General features: G+C 42.7%; 2 protein-coding genes across 4 annotated transcripts in view; both read left to right on the top strand.

The window, feature by feature from the left end:
* Positions 1-4,019, top strand: part of relch (RAB11 binding and LisH domain, coiled-coil and HEAT repeat containing) — a 29,631-nt gene extending 25,612 nt beyond the window's left edge. For both annotated transcript variants that reach the window (XM_080515440.1, XM_080515439.1), the window contains 6 exons: positions 238-301; positions 390-528; positions 631-747; positions 2,094-2,182; positions 2,597-2,667; positions 3,714-4,019. In XM_080515440.1, the coding sequence (XP_080371566.1) occupies positions 238-301; positions 390-528; positions 631-747; positions 2,094-2,182; positions 2,597-2,667; positions 3,714-3,834 (601 nt within the window). In that variant the 3' untranslated portion in view covers positions 3,835-4,019. The remainder of the gene's footprint in view (positions 1-237; positions 302-389; positions 529-630; positions 748-2,093; positions 2,183-2,596; positions 2,668-3,713) is intronic.
* A 3,614-nt stretch (positions 4,020-7,633) lies between these two features.
* tnfrsf11a (tumor necrosis factor receptor superfamily, member 11a, NFKB activator) lies at positions 7,634-20,477 on the top strand. 2 transcript variants are annotated; one of them, XM_080515124.1, is made up of 10 exons: positions 7,634-7,950; positions 12,272-12,350; positions 12,906-13,031; positions 13,126-13,272; positions 13,362-13,452; positions 14,240-14,316; positions 14,427-14,534; positions 15,055-15,104; positions 15,263-16,223; positions 19,024-20,477. In XM_080515124.1, exons 1-10 carry the CDS (start codon positions 7,876-7,878, stop codon positions 19,305-19,307), a joined length of 1,998 nt encoding a protein of 665 aa, XP_080371250.1. In that variant the 5' UTR covers positions 7,634-7,875; the 3' UTR covers positions 19,308-20,477. The 2 variants fall into 2 exon arrangements, with proteins under 2 accessions (XP_080371250.1, XP_080371251.1); XM_080515125.1 differs by having other exon boundaries at positions 19,029-19,264.
* Positions 20,478-20,607: the final 130 nt, after the last annotated feature.

The raw sequence follows: 20,607 nt of genomic DNA, 5'->3' as shown, positions 1-20,607 counted from the left end.
GTGTCCAAGTACTCAATGTCGGTCTTTATTGGAATCAGTGCCCGTCTTGTTTAAGCCATTCGAAAGCCTGCTGATGATTCACACATATGGCATTTGTAGAGAGATCCAAGAGCGACCTGCAAATAATATTTGACTCGGGCGTAAACACGCTAACGGACCGTGTGGAGGAAACCTGAGAGAGCTTTAATGTGACTGTGGATGGTCAAGGCATTGTTTTGCTTCCCTGCTGTTTTGTAGCTCAGTGCGGATATCCACTATACCGGCCTTCGGTACCATCATGGAGACTGTGACACAAAAAGAGGTAAGAGGGGTCAAAACGGCACACGAAACTGTACGAATAACTGAAATAAAAAAAAATTTTAAACTAAAAAAAAACGTTGCTTGTGTAGCTGCTGGAGCGGGTCAAAATGCAGCTGGCGTCATTCCTGGAAGACCCGCAGTACCAGGATCAGCACTCTTTGCACATGGAGATCATCAGGACGTTTGGAAGAGTCGGGCCCAACGCGGAGCCACGCTTCAGAGACGAGTGTATGTATAAAAAAAAAAAAAGCAAGAGAGACGCAAGAAAAACACGCTGCCGTCTTTATGACGCACTAACATTTTCTTCTTCTTTTTCTCGAATGGCTCCAGTTGTGCTGCCACACCTTCACAAGCTGGCTCTGGCTAACAACAGCCAGGCAGTAGAGAGCAAGAGGATCGACATCGCCACCCAGCTGTTTGAGGCCTACAGCGCCCTCTCCTGCTGCTGTATCCTTCGTTCGCGGTCCAATGTCAAAGAGGCCGGATGCCATTACTCCTCCATTTACCTTCTTTATTAGAGCTGTTATTTGAAATCTAAGTAACTGTTCATAAACCAAAAAGGGGGGGGAAGAGTGTGTGGTAAACTGCAACAGCTTGTTTTTGTAACTACTTTCCAGAAGACTTACTAGAAGTCTGTGTCAAGCTTGGCTGGGCTTCAGGGTTAGCTGTCGTAACAGTGAGTCAGTGGGAATATTGTTAGCGTAGCGGGTCAGATGTGCTCCTGAACTCGCCTGCGTGATCGTGTGCCGGTTCAGAGCAGCGTGGCCCCGGTGCCTCAGTGTACGGCTCACTGTGTGCATTGGCAGAGTTCGCCTGTCACTTGGCAGCAGGAGAAAGGAAAAACAAGCTGCCTCCATTTTGGGGCGAGAGATAATTATAGGGTTGGTTAAGCAAAGGAAAGGATGAGAGCGGGAGAAAGCGGCTGAGAGGAGGGAACCGAACGTCGACTCCACTTCTCAGTTCGGGGTTCCCAGGCCAGGACTCAGGTTTACAGTACCTCTGCCCCGTCTCTGTCCTCCGTCACTTCTGTGATCCTTTCTCTATTTACTACTTCTCACACCCACTTTTTCCTGCCTTTGCTTCATCCCACCTCAATCACCGGTACTCCACCCAGCTCCAGCACACATGCACACAGCCCGAGGGCAGCTGGTCTTGAGGTTCATTCCTGTGGATTTTTGTCAGGCTGTGATTTCACAGTGCAGTAGTGTCCAGGAGGTATAGCCCTAACCTCAGAGGCCTTACCTCCCACTGCAACTTCTTTCTCTTGTAATCAGTGTGACGAGCTCTCAAACTGCACATTCCCACTCTCTAAAAATACAGATGTGTTCACTGCATGTCCCCCGGAGCACCACAGGCTTTGGCAGGTGACAGAACACATGCAGCCTTTGACCAAATCTTTGTGTCGATCTAATTTGGTAGCAGATGGGTTGGGTGTGCCTTCAGTAAAACTTCACTTTATAAAGTTTGTTTTAAAAAGTAGTTCCTGGAATTGCCGTCCATTTCAGTAACTGTTTGGCCTTGAAGAAACTTCAGTTTATACTTTTGCATGTTTAATCTAGGAAGGGCAAGATAGCTAAAGGAAATATATTGCCATGTGTTTAAGTGGTTTTGTTTACTTTGCAAGATTTTAAAGACATTTGTATTACTGATGTCCATGAGGAGTCAATTGAATTTGTTTATATTAAATTAGGTATGCTTCAGTTGTACATTTCATTCTTTTTAGTTGGCTTGAGTGATTTAAAGCAACCTGCTGCTTAAGTGTTTCCGTTTCCAGCCCTTAACGTCCCGTGCAGTCATTTCTGAGGAAGTGATGGTCAACCACTTCCTGCCGGGTCTCAGGTGCTTGCGTGCCGACATGGAGCAACTCTCTCCTGAACATGAGGTGGGAAAGATGCACGGAAACCATAATGAAACGTGCATGCCGGATTTCACTTGGAAGACACACACGCTCACGGACTTTAAAGTCATGCCTTCACACACAACCGCAGAATCTGCATTGGCAGGCACTTGATGGTTCCGACCATTTCCATGTTACTCCTCGGAGTTTGACTTTGTATCTCTTTCTCAGACACACTCAGACACACTCCTCCTCCCTATTTATTTGTGTTACAGAATCGCACGCCATGTATTTTCTCAAGGTGACTAACGATCAGCTGGCTCTTTTGCTCACCGTATATTCGCACGCAAAGTTAGAATATTGAAATTGTTTCACGCCATCATATTATGTTGTAAATAAGTGTTCCAAAGGTTGCTTGGTCAGTCAGGGGCGGTGATGAATTTGATCTGTCATTCGCAGGTGATTCTCAGCTCTATGATCAAGGAGTGTGAAATCAAGGTGGAAAACAGAGGGATGTCGGACGCACAAGGGTGAGAGCCATCACACATCCACTGCATCAACTCTAATTTTCAAGAACTGAAACCGCAAAAAGGAGAGCGAGGTCATTTCACAGTGAAGGAAAGAGGAAAAACAGAGGAATTGTACTCGTGTCTTTATAAAACCAGAGAGGGGAAACATGAGCTTGTTTTATTGAAGCTTGGATTGCAGTCAGTTTATGAAGGTTCTTTAAATAATGGGGGGGGGGGGTTTCCATCTTAAAAGTTGTTAGGGGCTTATTCGAAACAAACAAATATTTGATAGATAGAAGAAGTGTGCTTTTGTCTGCGTGTGCTCAGTTTTGGGTGCGTTTCCTTAACGCTCGCAGTGAAAATCTCATGCTGGGAGAGCCAAGTTCCTCTTTCACTCTGGTCCGGCTTCGATTTTTCTCACTATAACTGATGACTCGGGCTGTGATTTTCACTGCACGGATCTTTTGCGGAGTTTTGGTTTCTGAGATTGTAGTCTTGGGGTTTTTTTTTCCTTTTCAAGCACAATTTAATTCATTTGCTTTCTGACATTGAAATGCTGAGATTTTGAGTGCAGTGAATTTTTTTTTTTTTTCCCAAAGACACTTTTTGAACTAGTGAAACTCTTTCTGTGTCACTATGATATAATACTGAAGTTTCCTGGCTCAGTTCTGTTGAATTATATAAACTCCTCTTCGGAAAGGGTTCGGCTTTCTCTCAGTCCTACTGACTGACATCAATATGAGGTATTTTGCTGTACAAACTGGATCAATTCGATAACACATTCTCAAACTGATCTAGAAAACACTTAGAGATTCTGAACTTCCTCAGTTCCCTGACACTATTTTGGTGTTAATTGATGTTTGTCTTTCTGTTGCACTGCAGCGCTCTATTCTGTTGCAGTCCTAAATTACTCAAAAGAGGAACTTGTGAAGCCGTTGAACTGTAAAAAAATAAATCAGGAGAGGCCGTAACGGCAAACGTTGCTTCTTCTCCAGAGAATGGAGAGTGTAGGTTTTTCCTCCTCTGTCACGAGTCTAATTCAAACTATAATCCATGCTTCTCTTTAGCTCCATGTCTATCGCATCCAGTTTGGTTGGCGAGGACGCAAAGACCAAGTTCCTGAGCAAGATGGGTCAGCTGACCACCTCGGGCGCCATGCTGGCCAACGTCTTCCAGAGAAAGAAGTGATCAACACTGAGTGACCCGCCGGGGACTGCAACCAACTGACAAACAAACCCTTGCTGTCTTTCTGAGCATTTAGTTTTCCTGGAAACGAAGCATCGCCGAAAGTGAAAGAAAGTCCACCTTGTAGTTTAAGCAATGTCAAGTAGTGAGGGTTTAAGATCCTCGCGTCAGCAGGATTTCCTGCTATTTAACAGAGAACTGGAGTGTTCTTTTGGGGGGGGGGGGGGGGGGGGGGGTTTGTAGTGAAAGCTTGCGAGGTTTCTCCCTCAGCTAATCTTTCCCCTCCTTGATTCGTAATCGTGACAACATTGTCAAGGACGAGGGATTTGTTTCAGTGAGTCAGTGTTAATAGAGTCATTTCGAAAGAGGGGTGGAAGGAGACAAACCTCAACAACATCCAGATTTGCCCAAACTGATAACGAGGAACCTGTTACCGGGACACTTTTTGGACTCGAGAGAATCACGGACTTATTTTTTTTTTGTTTTCTGTTTTGTTTTGTTTTTTCTTATTTTTGGTGCAGTACTTCTCATTTTAGAAGAGCTTCACTCGTCTTTAGTAATCACAGATCCCAGCACAGCCTGCAGGATTTCATTTACTATTTTAATAGCCACAGTTTTTGGACCATACGTTTCTACAATGGTTGCGTTTAACTTGATGATGGTTTGAACCACAGAGTCGCTGTGTGTCCGTTCAGAATGCCGTCTCTGTACGGCTCAGACGTATCGCCTACTTGAAACTATTAAAAAAAAAAAAAAAAAAAAAAACTGTCATGCCTTTATTTCTTTAAAGTTGGTCTTTTGTTTTTGTTTTGAAAGCTTCTATTTTATAATTTATTTATGTCTTAATGAAGAAAAAGCATATACTTTATTCCAACTTCCAAAGAAATTTGCACTTCACTTTTTGTTTTGTTTGTTTTATTATATATCAATATGTTTTGATTTAAATCTGAGTCTTATACATAATGTTCACTACTGTTAATGATTTCTTTTTTTTTTTTTGGGTCATCTAATTTTGGCAATGTGATGTTAAAAGAACACTGATCTTGACTATTCTTTCTCTGTCCATTGCATCTTGTCTCTGATAATTCCACTTTTTCTTTTCTAAAGTGGGTATTTTTCGTTCTTGGTTTTTGTTGTTGCTCTTTTTAAATAAGCCTGAAGAGAAGCAGTAAACAGCTATCATACACTGAACTGAAGAGAAAGGTCCTCATTATGTATATTTGAAATTTGTGTCCTGGTGTAATAAAAGATGGAGGTCAGTTGTGTACTTACATGTATTTATGGAAGCTTCATTGAATACCTGCATGTTGTCTCTTTTATATGACTATCGGCTCAAACCACCGACAGGTGTTTGAAGGCTGTAAAACAAAGCAATTTCACAGAAAAACGCATACTCCTACTGTCTCTGGCCTTCGCGGGCAGTCCTTTGATGTGGCTTATTGTCTGCTTAGTACAACAAGACAAAGTCCAACTTATGGGACATTCCCTACCTCTAACTTACCCCCCCCCCCCCCCCCCAAAAAAAAACGCACAGAAATAAAAGCACAGATCTGCCCGTCAAGATAACATTATCTTTCATTCTCCAGCTATAAAATATGGCTGAGGATCAAGAGCAGAGAACCGTTTGGACTAAATCCACCTGCAGCTTGTCAGTACTGATTTAGACGGTCCTTGTCAAATTCATTGATTTGTGACGTATGCAGAAATAGGTCATGCATGCCTGTTTAGCCTTTTTCGACTTTTCTCATATTCGACTTTCGAATATGAGAAAAGTTCACTTAACACCTTGTTGTAAAGAGTATTTGCATATTCAAGCTAATATTCAACCACCATCACTGATAACCGGCCAGGTGGACAAATAATGGCGTGAAACTGGAGGAGCCAGGGCTTCACATTTCATGACTGTGGGCGTAGCCGAGTGTCTGCCGATAGATATTTGTATGTACAGGTATGTGAGGGTTCTATGTGTTTCTGTGTGTCAAAACAACTCCCATTGTGTAGATATGCGCAGCTTTATCCCGTGTTGTCCATGAAAGTTCCACTGGCATTTTGTTTGTATGAAGAGAACGGTGTGAGCCGGGACCTCTTACTCACATCGGTGCCTTAAGTGACTCACAGATCACATCTGTTTCCAAAGTGAGCAGAAGCAATGCAGATCCAGTCCTCAAACCACCGGAACATGGTGGCTGACTTTTAATGTTATTATTCCAACCTCTCCTATGTGTATTTGAAGTCCATGTGCATGCATGATTTTTGTTTTTCCTTTCTGCCCAGTGCACTTTTAACTGTGTTCAAGTATTGCCATGTCTAACCATTGAAGCTTACCCAAAGTCTTGGTACCAAAACAGGCTGCGGCTGGTTTGCTCAATGGAACCAGCGTGTTTTCCATTAATCAAAACCACTCCACGCCTTATAGCGTGTGCTGGTGTGCATTTTTGTGTATATGAGTTGTCTGAAGTAGGCCCACTTTGTGAACTTTGACTTGTTGTAAGTGATGCTAAGCAACACAACCCGCACAGCTCACGCTCTGACCCGGGTCATTAGAAGTGTAGCGCTTGTAAAGCAGCGTGGCGTTCGCTTGCAGCGGGGCTCCACGTTCACACCCCAAATCAAGCCACATTGTTGGTGTGTTTGAACTTTGGGTCTATTTTCTCTGTGAAGCCAATTTACTAGTGTTGTCCAGAGGTGACCAGTCCCTGTGTTTGGGCTTCTGTTCAGAGTCGACATGAGGCTTTTGATTGCTGAAAGAGTCAGATTTTATTTGCTACTGTGCAAGCTGCAGAGGCCCCAACAAAAAAACAGCTTCTCTCAGCATGTTTTATTTTTTTTTTACACAGGGAGAGTAAGAACCCCTTTAGTAACTTTATACACACATCAAAACATTTTTGTGACTGTATTCTTTATTCAATGGAAACATCAAGGAAATGCTGCACATTCACACTGAGTCTGAGTAACTAATTTGATTTAGTCCAGTTCTGTCTGCTTTTCTTTAATTACCATCCCCTCTGGGGTGTTTCTCCTGCCTCATGCTCAGGACCGCCTTCTCCCATCCAGGGTCTACACATTGACTTGATATTTGCATAACTGTCAACTTGAAGAGAAAATATCCAAACTCAGACCTTCCCTCTCTTGGCATGCCAAAATAGGCTGAGTGCAATCTGCCATGCAAATTTAGAGGGTTTTTTTCCCACTTTTTTTTTCTGGAAGCAGATAACTGTAGCAGTATTTCCTGGAGGCAGTCTACTCCGGAATAACTTCTTGATTGTAGACATGCACATGGGCTTCCCAGGACCAACTGTGTTCACTGTCCATCCTACTGACTCCCATGATCAATGGGTTATTGAGGAAGTGAAATCTCTGAGTGACCAAATGCTTTGCATCCTGTATGTAGGTTAGTGTGGAAAAGGTGACATGAGCTCATCTTTGGTGTGAGGTCACATCACAGCCAGCCAAGTATGATCAGTAACGTCAAAAGTGCCACATGCCATTTTGGACACATGACAAATATGGGTCACAGTAAAGACTTAATCTCGGAAATTTAACACATCACATTTTAGATTTTCCTCACTGTGGTTGTCATATGGTGCATCACGAGCAACAAACGACTCCAAATATTTGACATGCGCAATATGTTTTTCTCCAGGAAGTCGGAACAGTGAATCAGAGAGATGAGGGCCGAGAAGGGGATGAACTTTTCTTCTTTACATATGTCAACGTGGGAGGAGTTCCCTCCCTCCCTCAATCAACTTGGTTTTTTACAAGCTGTTGCATGCAGCTCCCTCCACACAACGCGTGGGTGAAAGCAGAAGCAAGATGAGAGGATAGAGGAGATGGGAACTGCGGCTGCATAGACCGGGAATGAAGGCGCAAGAATGCCCTGTGAGACGTGAGGAGGCTCTGCCACTTTTACGCGCGCGAGTAGAAGAGGCGACATCCAGTAAGGGGTTTTAGACACGAGTTTGGGGGAAACCGGATCCGAACATTTCAAGTTGGCAAAGACAGAAAAGTTTGTCGCAAGAAGTTTGTCTTCGTCGCTCTGCAGAGATGAGGCTGAACTTTTCCACAAGCTGGATATTCCGCGGATGGATAACGTGCGTCCTCGTCGTCTTTTACGCACAGGTAAGTTGTTGCTGCTATTGATGATTTGCCACACGGCAACATTTTAGGGTGAAAGACAAAAAGTCCTATCTTATAAGGACGATGTTGTTTGAGCGTGACGGTTTATGCAGATACCACCTTCCACGTTTTCTCCACCTCACTTTTAAACCTGTCTTATCCAAACTGTTGGGTAGCGAACACCTGGATAAAGGAAAGCTGCACCTTGGTTAATATAGATGTACAACATGAACTAGAATAAATTGTTTCCCCCCCCCAGATGTTCATACTCTGAGAAGAATTAAGTGTGTGTGTGTGTGTGTGGGGGGGGGGGGGGGGGGGGGGGGGGTGGTGATACGCACGGGCACTACCTGTAACAGTTGCAACTGCTTGGGTCGACATCTCTTCGCCCTTGTTCGGACCACCGCTGGCCAGCGGTTTGTTAAACTCCCTCCACATTCTGGTGGGCCATATGGCTCATCGAAAACCTCAACGAGTCTGTCACAGAATGACGGTTCTGGGGCCCACACAAGGACGCATATTGGTGACGGCAATAATGTAAAAATGGTCATGAAGCTGGGCATGCAAGAATGTTGTTGTTTTTTTAATCTTTCCACAAAACACTTTTACGTTCATTTATTCAATATGCATTATTTCCTCCCAATCAGATGAATGGTGCAATTCTTAAAACCAAAAAACTAAATACAAAAAAAGAAGAAGAAAGGTCTTGTTCTCCAGTATAATATAATCTGATGTAAAATTTCCTCACCAACACAATTTCCTTTGGAGGGGAAACTGGGTTGTTGTTCACTGACTGTTGTTGTCCAAGTAGTTGTTTTGTCCAGACAGCTAACGCTGTCCAGGTGGAGCAGTTTACAAGATGTGGTTGTAGTGGTGGGACTGCAGGGCACCAGTGATCTATCACTGCCTGTCCGCCTGTATTACCGTAAGCCAACTAGGTTCTGACTGTGACTGGAACATTTGCTTTGTTTTTCCTGGTTTTCCTTCTGTTGTCACAGAAATTGCTGTACTTCACGATGCAAAAATCCAGTGTCAGGTTTTCCAAATTATTTTCAGAGGCCTTCAAATACAGCTATGTTTTTTACTATTGGTGACAACGTTGAGCAAATAGAGATAAAGTGCATGGGGATGGAATCATTCTGTGAAAAGAGCTGAAGTAAAACTGTAGTTATGTTTGAAAGTGATGCTGCAAACCTTTGGCTTTGTGTTTGTGTTCTCACCCTGGTCTTGCCATAACTGACTCACAATATCCAGAAAGAATTCCCCTTCATTTTCTTGGTCTTCAACCACTCCATCCAATCTATTCCAAATCTATTTCAAACTGACTGTATGACATTGAGCAATACTCAATTACTTCAAGATGTTCAGAGCCTAAAAGTCAATATCATGAATGATGTTGTGCTTTTTACAGACTCATTTTCTTTGCCGACCCATACTTGTGGTGTGTCCTTTTTTATTTGCCAGTTATTCTGTCCATCCATGCATCCATCTGCATGCATGCATTCGTTTGTTTGCCAGGCTTTCTGCCTTTCAAGAATCTATTAGCAAGATCTCAATTCCCCACATCTTTTATTGTAAGTCATATTTCTATATCCTCACTTTGCCCATCTGAAAAAAGAAAAAACTCTTAGATGTTATGTCTATCTCTGCTTAAGCAGTAGATAACACATTGAAGACAACACAACTCTCATAATGACAATGGAGCTTTGTCTGCAGATGGGTGAGGTTATAATTTTACATTATATCTTGATCAAACAAACATTATAGCTGTAGGGTGTTTTTTTTTTCTTTCAACATTTGAACATTTGAACTGTGGCTCACTATAGACCCCATATAATTGAATTCAAACTTTTTTTTTTTTTTAGGACCATTTGCATTTGATAATCCACTCTTTCAATCTTGAATGAAGAGAATTCGGTGAATCTCCTGCAGGTATTGTTGGGATTTGTTTTTATGGCCCTGAAACAATTAATCACAGGTGCAAGCCTTACACAAAGATTTGGTTGTTGTGCAATATGGTTTTACAGCCCGTTATCATGGACCACTAAAACCCCTGGAGGCCTAAAAGTTGCTCAGTGCTTCTCTTGGCGTTGTGCCCTCGGCTGCCGTGGCAGTTATGCAAATGTTCTCCATCCTCAGAAAGTGAATGGAATGCTCTGCGTCACATGGGTGTTTGATGGGATCACACAAGCGCTGAAGGATTTCTGAAAGATAAACAAAACAGCAGAGAAATGTTGACAAAAAAGTGAGGCGGCGAGTAAAAAGAGGTTGAGCAACTAAGACTTCTTTGTATTTTCTCCCCTCAGTGCTTCTATTTACACTTTCTTCATCCACAATTGTGTATTGAGTCCAAACAACAGATGGCATTGGCCTTGTGATTGGGTGTTTAATCACATATAATATTATTGGGTGGATCAGCTGGTTTCCTTGTATATACTTAGTGCCTCAAAATACTTTGAGAGTTGATCTTTAGATGTGGTGGGAATTAAATTAAAATTCTTACAATTCCTTTGGTTTCATGTGCATCTTGATCCAAATAACTGTAGATGCAACACTGTCTAACAAATGATCCAATTTATTTCCATCTATTTCTAACATGGCAGTCTCTCCTCCGTCTGTCACCCGGGCCTGATGCAGCACATGGTCCTCATTAGGGCTGTGGTCCCAGTTATGAGCGCTGTGCATCATTATGCCTCTGGTTGGATCCTAAAACAAAGACTGGCTGATGTGTGAGTCTGAGTGGAGGCAATTAAACGCTTGCCAACAGTCATGTTGTGTTGCCCGAGGACGAACAGACTGAAACGGATACGAAACACCGTTTAGCGTGGACGTGTGAGAAAGGGACTGAAAGAACAAACGGTGAAAAGAGGAGAGGATGTGAAAGACACGAGAAACATTGGGTGGCCCCTTCTTTTTTTTTGCTTGATTCAAAGGGAAATCTGTTTGGAGAAATGGATCGTATTAGTCTTTGATTATCAGCTTTAGAGCACTCGTGTTTTTCATTAACATTGAATGGGGCCTTTATATCTTTCTTCACTGGAGCCTGGCTGGTGCTACTTAGAGGTTTTTATGTTGCTCATAAGAGACGTGGTAGATATTTTGTTGCAATCTGCAAAGTCGCCAGTAGATGCCAGTAAATTCTGTAACTTGACCAGCTTTGTTATGTCTCAAAAAAAACACCCATTTCAAACTACAAAATGCTAGTAACTGTATACAAAAGCATTTTATGGATGCAGTTTGAAGGTACATTTTTATTGCAGTATAAATGCTTGGGTATGCCTTCCAAAGTAGATATTTATGAAGTAGTATTCTGTGTTGAGAGCGTGACCAATTGGTTAAAAACGATCTCATAATTAGTCTTTCTGAATTTGCCTGTCAAGGAGAAAATATCCTTTCCATATTTAATTCAACTGAATTCATGCACTGCCAGCAATTCTTTACTGTATAAATTATAGCATGTATGTCTGATTTGGTGTATAATTTCATGGGAGGAAGACCATTTCAAAAGGGCTGAATGGGATGATGAAGGTTAGTTGGAGGTCAGAAGGACCTCGGCCCTATAAGTTGTATTTTTCTACTTTTATAAATAGGCGTTGTGGCCTTGGCATCGCTTCTGTCATAACAGCCAGTTTCTCTCATTCAGCATTGTGGTGAGGAGTTCACAGCCCCTAATTTTGGGCGGCTGGAGGGTGTGTGCAGTCTGTACGTGTGAGCCTGCATGACTTACTGTTGCCAACCTTTTTTTTTTTTTAACAAGAGTTCCCACATTTCATTAAAACACACGCACAGATGTTTCACTGTTCACTTCCATCCATGTTCCTCACAATAGGAGCTTGCCTGATATTGTTGTTCACACTGTGGAGTGTCAGCAGGAGACTTAGCATTGTGGGAATAAACAGAAGGCTCTTCAATATGTCGTGTTACAGCTCCCCTGGGATAGTTTTCACAGAATGCTAGGGGAGTGCTTAAATATAACTAGAAACTAGTGTTTTAAACCAAAAATAATAATCCCAGTTGGTTTTTCCTCTTGGAGATGGGCACTGTGGTGCTTTGCCGTGCTGGTATGAAGGCCATAGGGTGCTGTGGTCAGGTGCTTCTGAGAGTGCGGAAAGAATTCCTGAGCAATGCTTTAACCGTGCTCTTCCTCTCATTACTCACCATCATCTCAACATATCACGTGTGCATTAAAGAGATGGTTTGAAGAAGATGCTTGAATACATCTTGGAAAAATTGTGGAGCACTGGGAGAGGAGCAGAGTTTATATATAGACCCAAAAAAAAAAAAAACCCTGCTAACCATGTACCACATCTTTTTCTTTCTCTAGACTGCAGTCACTGAAGCTCAGCAGTGTGATGATAAACACTACCTAAAATTCAATAGGTGCTGCAAGAAGTGTGACCCAGGTAAGAGCACACACACACACACACACACACACACACACACACACACACACACACACACACACACACACACACACACACACACACACACACACACACACACACACACACACACACACACACACACACACACACACACACACACACACACACACACACACACACACACACACACACACACACACACACACACCAAAAACCAAATAAATCAGATGTAGTGTGGGAATATTTCACATCCGGTTTACTCACTCACATCAGCATAAAACAAAAATACATTTCCATTCACAAAGTTCCCGAATCAAAAGAGGAAGGTCGTGTAAAAACAGAACTTTCTGGTTTAAAATTGCACAGACGGACACATGCAGTCACACACTCTTTGCTCTGATGTGCACTCCTCTTTAAGAAACCACAAATGTAAAAGAGAAAGGACTACCTTACTCTGTAGACTGTCTTTGTGCTTTTTTAACCTTTCATTAGGTTATTAGTGGTTATATATGGGATGTTAAACCCATCTGTGCTTCCTTGTTTCTCTCTCTCTCCATCTCCTCCTGCTATTAGGCTCACGTGTGTTTTCTGACTGCACCGATTCCCACCAGACTAAATGCGTGAAGTGCAATCCTGGTGAGTACCAGCCCGGCAGGACTGAGGAGAAGCGATGTCTTCAGCAGAGGTTCTGTGATCCAGGTCGGTATCAGCTGAAATAAATGACAGCTGTTTAACTGTGACTTCATTTGAAAAGATTTCTAAAATGGATCTTTTTTTGGGGGTGGGCCTGCAGGAAAAGGTTTTATGGAGCGGCCTGAAAACCCTGTGGCAGAGGAGCCATGTCGCTGCCGCCCTGGTCACCAGTGTTATCCCATCAACTGTGAGTTCTGTGAGAGGATACCCACCTGCGGCGCTGGTTATGGACTCGAGACGGACCCTGGTGAGGCCATCGAAATAAAACCACACCCTTTTATTCCTTAAATCTCAATAATTCCTTCAAAGTTGTGACTCGATGTATGTTCATTCCAGATTCTACGAATGGAAGAAAGATATGTGTTGCTTGTAAGAAAGGCTTCTTCTCAGCTGGCAGTAATACCGAACAATGCAAACAATATACCAAGTAAGAGTACAGGCGCACACTTACACCCTTACCTCAACTACCACAACTGCTAATCCTAACCGCTGTAATTGTCACCTCAAATCTGAAGCTTCATTTAAACCCTCACAGCCTGTTGTAGGTTCACCATTTTCTCCCCACAAAATAAATATCCTCTATGTTTATGTCATGCATGCACACCACTCGTGTTTCAATGTGGTTAAAGTTGGGCTAACAGGTGAGATAGCCCAACTTTAACTACTACATCTTTCGTGTCTTACCCATGTGTCAAAACACCTTTTCTGACAATAATCCTTTAACCACAGTAACAATTAAATACATGTTAAATGTTGTAGGGACTTGTATTTCGGGCTAGTAAAACTGGTCTCATTAAGTATAATGAACCATAATTTCTTTTTTCTTTTTGTCTAAAGACAAAAACAAACAAAAGATTCAGTTCTTAGACTGGAATCATTGACATATTGAGGAGGGAAAATGCATTTGTGTGGCTGTCGTCCCCTTCGACCAGCTGTTATGAGTAATACGTTCACCACTTCCCCTGGAACGCTGGTCCAGCCACCGGCTGGCCAGATCTGCAGTGATGAGGATGAGGATAATGACTATGGAGAGAGCGAGTGAAGGAATTTTGTTTTTTCCTCTTTTCATCCCCTTTTCTTTCCCTGGTCATTGTACAACCATCAGTGAAACCTGGCAGGTTTATTCCTTCAATAAAAGAAGAAGAAAAAAAAAAACCCAACAAATCCCTGCAAATATTCCCCCTGACTGTTTGTTTCTGTGAACTCTTTTTCAGTTGTAAAGCTGAGGGAAAGAGTGAGACAGAGCCAGGCAGTGCCCAGTCCAATGCAGTGTGTGGACCTCCTGTGTCCGGTAAACACACACACTCACAGCAAGCTGGCTGGCTTGTGTTTTGCTTTTTTTTTGGCAAATTCAAATAACTGAGTGCACATGTTTGAACTACATAATTGTCGATCTTGCAGGTGCAACACCTTCCTGGGTTATAGTTTCAGTGCTGTCAGCCATTACCATGCTGTCTCTCATTATACTTGTCCTCTTCTGCTACAAAGACAAACTGAATTTACTCTCCGGTGAGTGAAAATCTGTTGTTAACTTCTTCTCTCGCTGAAGGTTTTCATTACATTTGTTGGGATGTTGGGACAATTGATGAATGCCTTGGTTTTAAACCAAAGTTTAAAACAATGTTGTGACACAAACAAACAAAAAAATTCAATAACTCCAAGTGTTTGCAGATTTTTTCACACATTTTCTTAATCAACTCGTTCTTTTTGAAGCATAAATCTGCTTGTGGCATTAAATATCTAAAATCGATTTGAATCATTTGAACATCATTCTGTTTCTATTAATAGTTTGTGACATTCTTCCTGTTGTAGAATTCGGATTATACATAGAAGCTGCTCTTTCATATAATAAAGGCTATTTAAAGAATTTCCCTCCGGGAATAATAAAGTAGTTTCTATTCTATACCAATAGTCAAATAATGTACACAAAATGAGCACAGATTGTCATTGACAGTATTTTGTAAAAGCTTACACTGATTTCACTGTATTTTCCTGACTGTTAAGGCACATTGTTTTGCTTTTTATACAGTAAATCTGAGATCCTGTGTCCAGAATCTGAAGAGGACCCGGATACAACAGGTAAAGTAGAATTAAGATATCCTCATTCACCTATCTATTGACATTTACAAAATGAAATATAACAATTGTGTCTTAGACATTTAAATAGACATTTATCTGACTAAAAATGCCTATAATGACATTGATTTCCTTCTTTTTTTACTTGCTTTTCATACTAGGAGACTTCGGCCCCTCTTTATCATAGTGGCGCTGGAGGTGGAGGCCCCGGGGACCCCAAATCTACACCGTGCGAGATGACCAAACTCATCTGCCAGGCACCCCTCAGCCCAGCTGATGATCTCACCTGCACCTTCCCCACCTCTGTTCCCGAAGTCAAGGTCTCACTGCCTTTCACAGAAGAAATGACTGAGACAGAGGGGATTAACGGGATGACGGTGGTGGAGGACCGGAGTGAAGGATCTGGAGAACCGGAAGAGGTGTCTGATGAGGAGGAGGTTGGGAGCGTGCCTCCGCTCATGGCGGGTTCCTGTGTTTGCCTCATTCCCATTCGCGAGCCCCTGGAAGTAGGAGAAAATGAGGACTGCAGCCAGGCCGTCAGCCCGGGGACACCGGGCACCTGCTCATGTGGAGGGCTAGATGGAGACAGGGACGGAGTTGAGCGGGGCAAAGAGCATACGAGTGAGAATAGCAGAGAAGGTGTCGAAAAAGATATCGTGAATAAAGAAAACGCCTCAAACGCGAGCGAAACAGGTGTTTCATCTCTTGTTTCTCTGTCGCCTCCTCTCCTCCAAACCTCCTCCATCGCGCCTCCATCGAGTCCAACTCCTGAACTCTGCCTGCCACTGTCCCAGGCTCAGCTGAGGCCGGAGTTCAAGTCTCACCTGACTGACACATCGTCAGTGAAACAGGAGGGCTATCACAGACTGCCGAGCACAGGTGCCTCCTCAACAGGAAGTAGCTCGGCCTCTGCATTGAACTTGGTCAGCCCCTTAATGACTTCTTCGTCTGTTGGAGAGCTGCACCTGGACAAACCCTCTGAGGCGGCTGGTCCGGAGCAGGGTCAGGGAGCGTCCTGGAGGGATAGCAGGGAAAACAAGCTCTCCTCGGGGGAGTCTGAACTGGAGTGCTCGCCGGAGAGCCTCCACAGTCAGTTGGCTGCTGAACCAACTCTTACCTCAGGTAATTATTACAAATTATCATGCTTGGTTTTTTTTAAACTGTCCAGTTTGTCTTGTGCAAATAGTTTTGAATTGTATATGATAGATGGGGTTTTTTCCCTATATATTCCAATTTCAATGTGTTTGAGGTTAATCAGGTACTGTAATTTAAATATAGGCGATTGTTTGCGATTGTTTGTCAATCATCAGTTATATAAGAAAGTAAAGAAAGAGGATGCATTAACATCTATATTTGACTTAAGAAGTTGCATTTTTACATTGAAGAAAGTTTCTTTCATAACTTTATGAATCAATTTCCTTTTAACCAGATATATTTAGTGCTCCTGGCCCAGTGTAGTTGCTGTGGAGGCGGCTATTTCCTGGATGCCTTGACCACTCAACACAGTCAATGAAAACTAAATGCACAGTGGTTGTGCGCTATGTGGATAATGGGCTCATCACAAAGGCTGAGGGACCGCAGTAGTGTTTGCCAGGTGGATACTGTGTGCTTTGTTTGTGCAGGCAGTCGCCACTGTATTGCCGCTGGGTCATATCCATAGACGATTTGATATACTGCATAGCAGTGCTCCCTTTCCACAGAATAGGTGGGCCTGGCCACCAAAAATAACAGAGCGCGATTTAGATTGGTCTAAATGGAAAGTTTCACCGTCACATGATTGAACTTGTATTGTTCTCACAGAGACTGTGCTGTGCTGCCAAAGAGAAAAGTCTCAGGGAAACATTTTAGATCAGTGCCTCAAGCACTGAGTGGTTACGGTTAGTTATAAAAGCGGCAACATCAGGACAGCCTCATCAGGTCGGCGGTTGGCTGGAACGTTATTAGGCGAACGCGCAGAACACAACTTATAACAAAGGATAGATTTCAGCATAGGAATAAGGAGTTTGTGTGTTTTTCCAAGAAATATATTTTATTAAAGCCAGTATTGATAGTTGATCTCCAACTTTTGGCGGACCACACAGGGAGCGGGGGGGGGGGGGGGGAGATACGGACGTATTTGATGCACAAGTGAACCACCAGAACCGCACGCTAACAAACACCGCTTTGTGTGTGTTTTGTGTGCTTGAGTGTGAACTGTGCCATCAACAGTACAAAGCTCCTGTTTACCCAGACTTCCATAGGGTTTCGCAAAGTGACCACAACTTTAATTGAAGCAAGATGTGCGCAGCTTGAATAATACTTTAAAAACCCTGCCCACTCAACAAAAACGCACACTAACTTGTGACGATTTTTTTTTTTTTTTTTTAACTCTCACTGATGACTGGCTACTTTAATTACACTCTTGCTGACTTGAGGGGAACATCATTTCCCATCACAAAGCAATAACAATTAATTAAATGGACTTCTCGCAAACGTTTAATAGTAAGTCGGGCCACAAGAATCACCGGAGTGTAACCGCGAAACGTATTATATACATCTCAGTCGCGCTAAGCACCAGTTCTATCTGCTGGAAACTCCGTGGATCATTTTGAACATTTAACTTGCTTTTCTTCACGGACACTTTAACAGTATTAGTGTCCCACATTTAGCTCACCCATTGAGGAGTCGAGCTGTCAGCTTACTGGGAGAAATGAGCCGATTTTGATGAACACTGTATACAAGTGTGGTTTTTCTGGATGGGGAACAAGAGAGGGGTTCTACCAGAGTTCAGCTTCACTCCTGTCAGAAAGCTGTATCCCTGCAGTTGTTGGGCATCCAAAAAAATCAATGTGGTATTAAAAAAGGATAAACAGAAGAACCCAAGCAGATTCCACGGCGCTTTGTTTTCAAAGTTGTGGTGAAATGACATATTTTCAAACCAGACCTCTCAGACTGGTATTCCGGGAAAAACTCTCAGACGGGAACACAGAGGTGTGTGTGTGCGTGTGTGCGTGTGTGTGTGTGTGCGTGTGCGTGTGCGTGTGCGTGTGTGCGCGTGTGCGTGTGTGTGCGTGTGTGTGTGTGTGTGTGTGTGCGTGTGCGTGTGTGTGAGATTTCGGGGGGGGGGGCATGCATATGCATGCCTCCAACTAAGTGTTTGCTTTATATTTACTGTGTGTGTGCGCGCCTGCGCACATATGGCCGAGACAAGCTGTTAGTCATTGGGTCGGCTGGAAGTTCAGACACCAGACGGGATAAAATAGGAACCAGGCTTAATGTGGTGAGATGCAACCTGCAAAACAATCACACACAGCTCATTTCCTAATTCACCTGGAAGGATGAAATCCCAGGGTGAGCAGCAGACGGGCTTCCCTGCCAGTATTCGCACTTTAAAGCTAAAGGCTTAGATCTCTTTTTGAGAGGTCTTGTGACATCGGGCAGAGGTCAGAAAGAGTTGAACTGCACATTTTAGGAATTCTCTCAACCGTGTCTATAAAACTTTTAAACCTCTGAAAAACGGCTTGTCTTCAGAGTTCCTGAGTTTCTCACGCTAAAAAGTACTGGGCACTCTTAAAAGATGGCGTTCTCAGAAGCCGTGGCCTTCCTGTGGTCAACCTGCATGGTCATTACACCCACTGTTACATTTGCTGTCCGAGGTTGGCCAAAGTTTAGTTCCTTCTTCACTCGCGTCATGCATAGGGGAAGCTCTTTTTGCTTGTGTGTAGGAGGACATAGGAAAATTTACACAACCATGCTTTACGTATATATCCATCTGCATGGATCCGAATATGGTCTTATTCCATCCACTAATCCTCCATCATCCAGCTAACACTGGGCGTAGTGGAAAGTGTCTACATACTGTGGCTTGTACCACTTCCTTTGTGCCCATTTTTCTGCCTTTACTCATCTCCTCTATTTATCTATGTCACCCTTTTCCATCAAGGTCAGGTGTCTGGGAATCACAACACCACCTTCATCTCCAGTGGTCAGGTGATGAACTTCAGCGGAGATGTCATCGTGGTCTACGTCAGCCAGACGTCTCATGGCAGTGACGGGGCGGGTCAGGACGATGCCTTCGGTAGCCCGGTGCAGGAAGAAGCCAATGAGACAGCCCCGTATTTCCAGAGCAGCCTGAGATCACAGGGGGATTTTGTTTCCCGCTGCACCTTGCAAGACGAGACACTGCCGGTTCAGGAAATGATGGTTGAGAGGCCACTTGGAAAGTGACATTTTTCCTCCATTTAAATGTTGCACGTCAACTGCGATCATCTCCACAGCCATGGATTTGACCAATGATGCCTTCTGTTGGTTCGTCTACAGTAATGATTCTTAAAATATGAGTAGATCAGTTTTGTAAAAAAAAAAAAAAAAACATGAAGATAAATTTTCCCATTTCACACATCAGTTACTATATCTTGCCTCAGGCATCTATTTCTATTGGAAAGCTGCAGGCTTTTACGAATGGAAACTCCCTCCATCCCAGACAATGATGGGGAATTTTGTTGGGAAATGGATGTGGACCTAAAGTTCAGACTGGAAGAACAGATTGTTTTTATCATTGTGTGGAACCTGCGGCTTGAATACGATTTGTAAAAAGTGTGTATTTTATTCCCCACCTTTCATCATTTGGAAGCACAGGTATGAATCAATATCATCCCAGCCCCCCCCCCCCCTTTCTTTTTTTTTAACTTGACATTTGATGATTATTACACTTACTTTCGGTAACAAAATATCCACTATGTGGAAATAGTTGTTAATATTTTTATGGTAGGAAATGCAATAAAGTAGTTTAACAGAGATCTGGCAGGAGAGAATCAAAGTTTGTAAAATATAGATAATGGGATTTTGAGCATTTCACTGAGTGGACTCTTGTTCTGGTTTGCAGGATCTAACCTGAAGTTATATTCAATAAAGAGACACATCCAGTTTTGGTGCCATGCTTGTTAACCTGTGTATAGATCTTGGTTTTTTTTTTGTTCTTCCTTATTGCATCTCAAGTGCAGTTTTATGTCTTAAGGAAAATGCTATGCATTTGATAAGCTATTTTATCACTGGTTTGTTTTGTTTGTTTTAATGTGCAAGCCTTAATGAAGTAAAGTGCCTGTTTATAATGTTTAAAATAATTTTACAGAGTAGATAATGTATTATTTGTGATCGTTTGTATATATTTCAAAGAAGCATGATGTATTTGTGAAACGAGTGACCTTTGTGTTGTGTTGTAAATGTGTCCAGCAGTGCCATGCCAAAATGCCAATCTGATGGGGGAACTGTTAAATCACAACCTCACCATATGTATGCAGCTTTACAAATTATGTACATATCAATCAAAGCTATTGCAACGAATAAGTGAAAGACTATTTTTGATTGAAATTAAATATGTTTTGCATCTAAAACTTTCATGGATGGCCTCCCTCCCGCACTGTGTGGTTTCTTCTCTCAGCTTTTCCTATTTTGGGATCGACAAATACAACAAGAGGCATTTATCTCCCCAAGATGATCTATAATCTTTGTGAAGCAATGCTAATTA

The sequence above is a fragment of the Blennius ocellaris genome, assembly GCF_963422515.1.
Source record: "Blennius ocellaris genome assembly, chromosome: 19".
NCBI classification, from domain to species: Eukaryota; Metazoa; Chordata; class Actinopteri; order Blenniiformes; family Blenniidae; genus Blennius; species Blennius ocellaris.
The sequence above is the reverse complement of the archived record's forward strand: the minus strand, read 5'-3'. Positions and strand labels throughout refer to the sequence as shown.

Excerpts from the sequence above, each read along its gene's own strand:
- tnfrsf11a (XM_080515124.1), top strand. The coding sequence starts at position 7,876 with ATGAGGCTGAACTTTTCCACAAGCTGGATATTCCGCGGATGGATAACG. Across the intron at positions 7,951-12,271 it reads TCGTCGTCTTTTACGCACAG|ACTGCAGTCACTGAAGCTCA; the intron begins GTAAGTTGTTGC and ends TTCTTTCTCTAG. Across the intron at positions 16,224-19,023 it reads TGAACCAACTCTTACCTCAG|GTCAGGTGTCTGGGAATCAC; the intron begins GTAATTATTACA and ends TTTTCCATCAAG.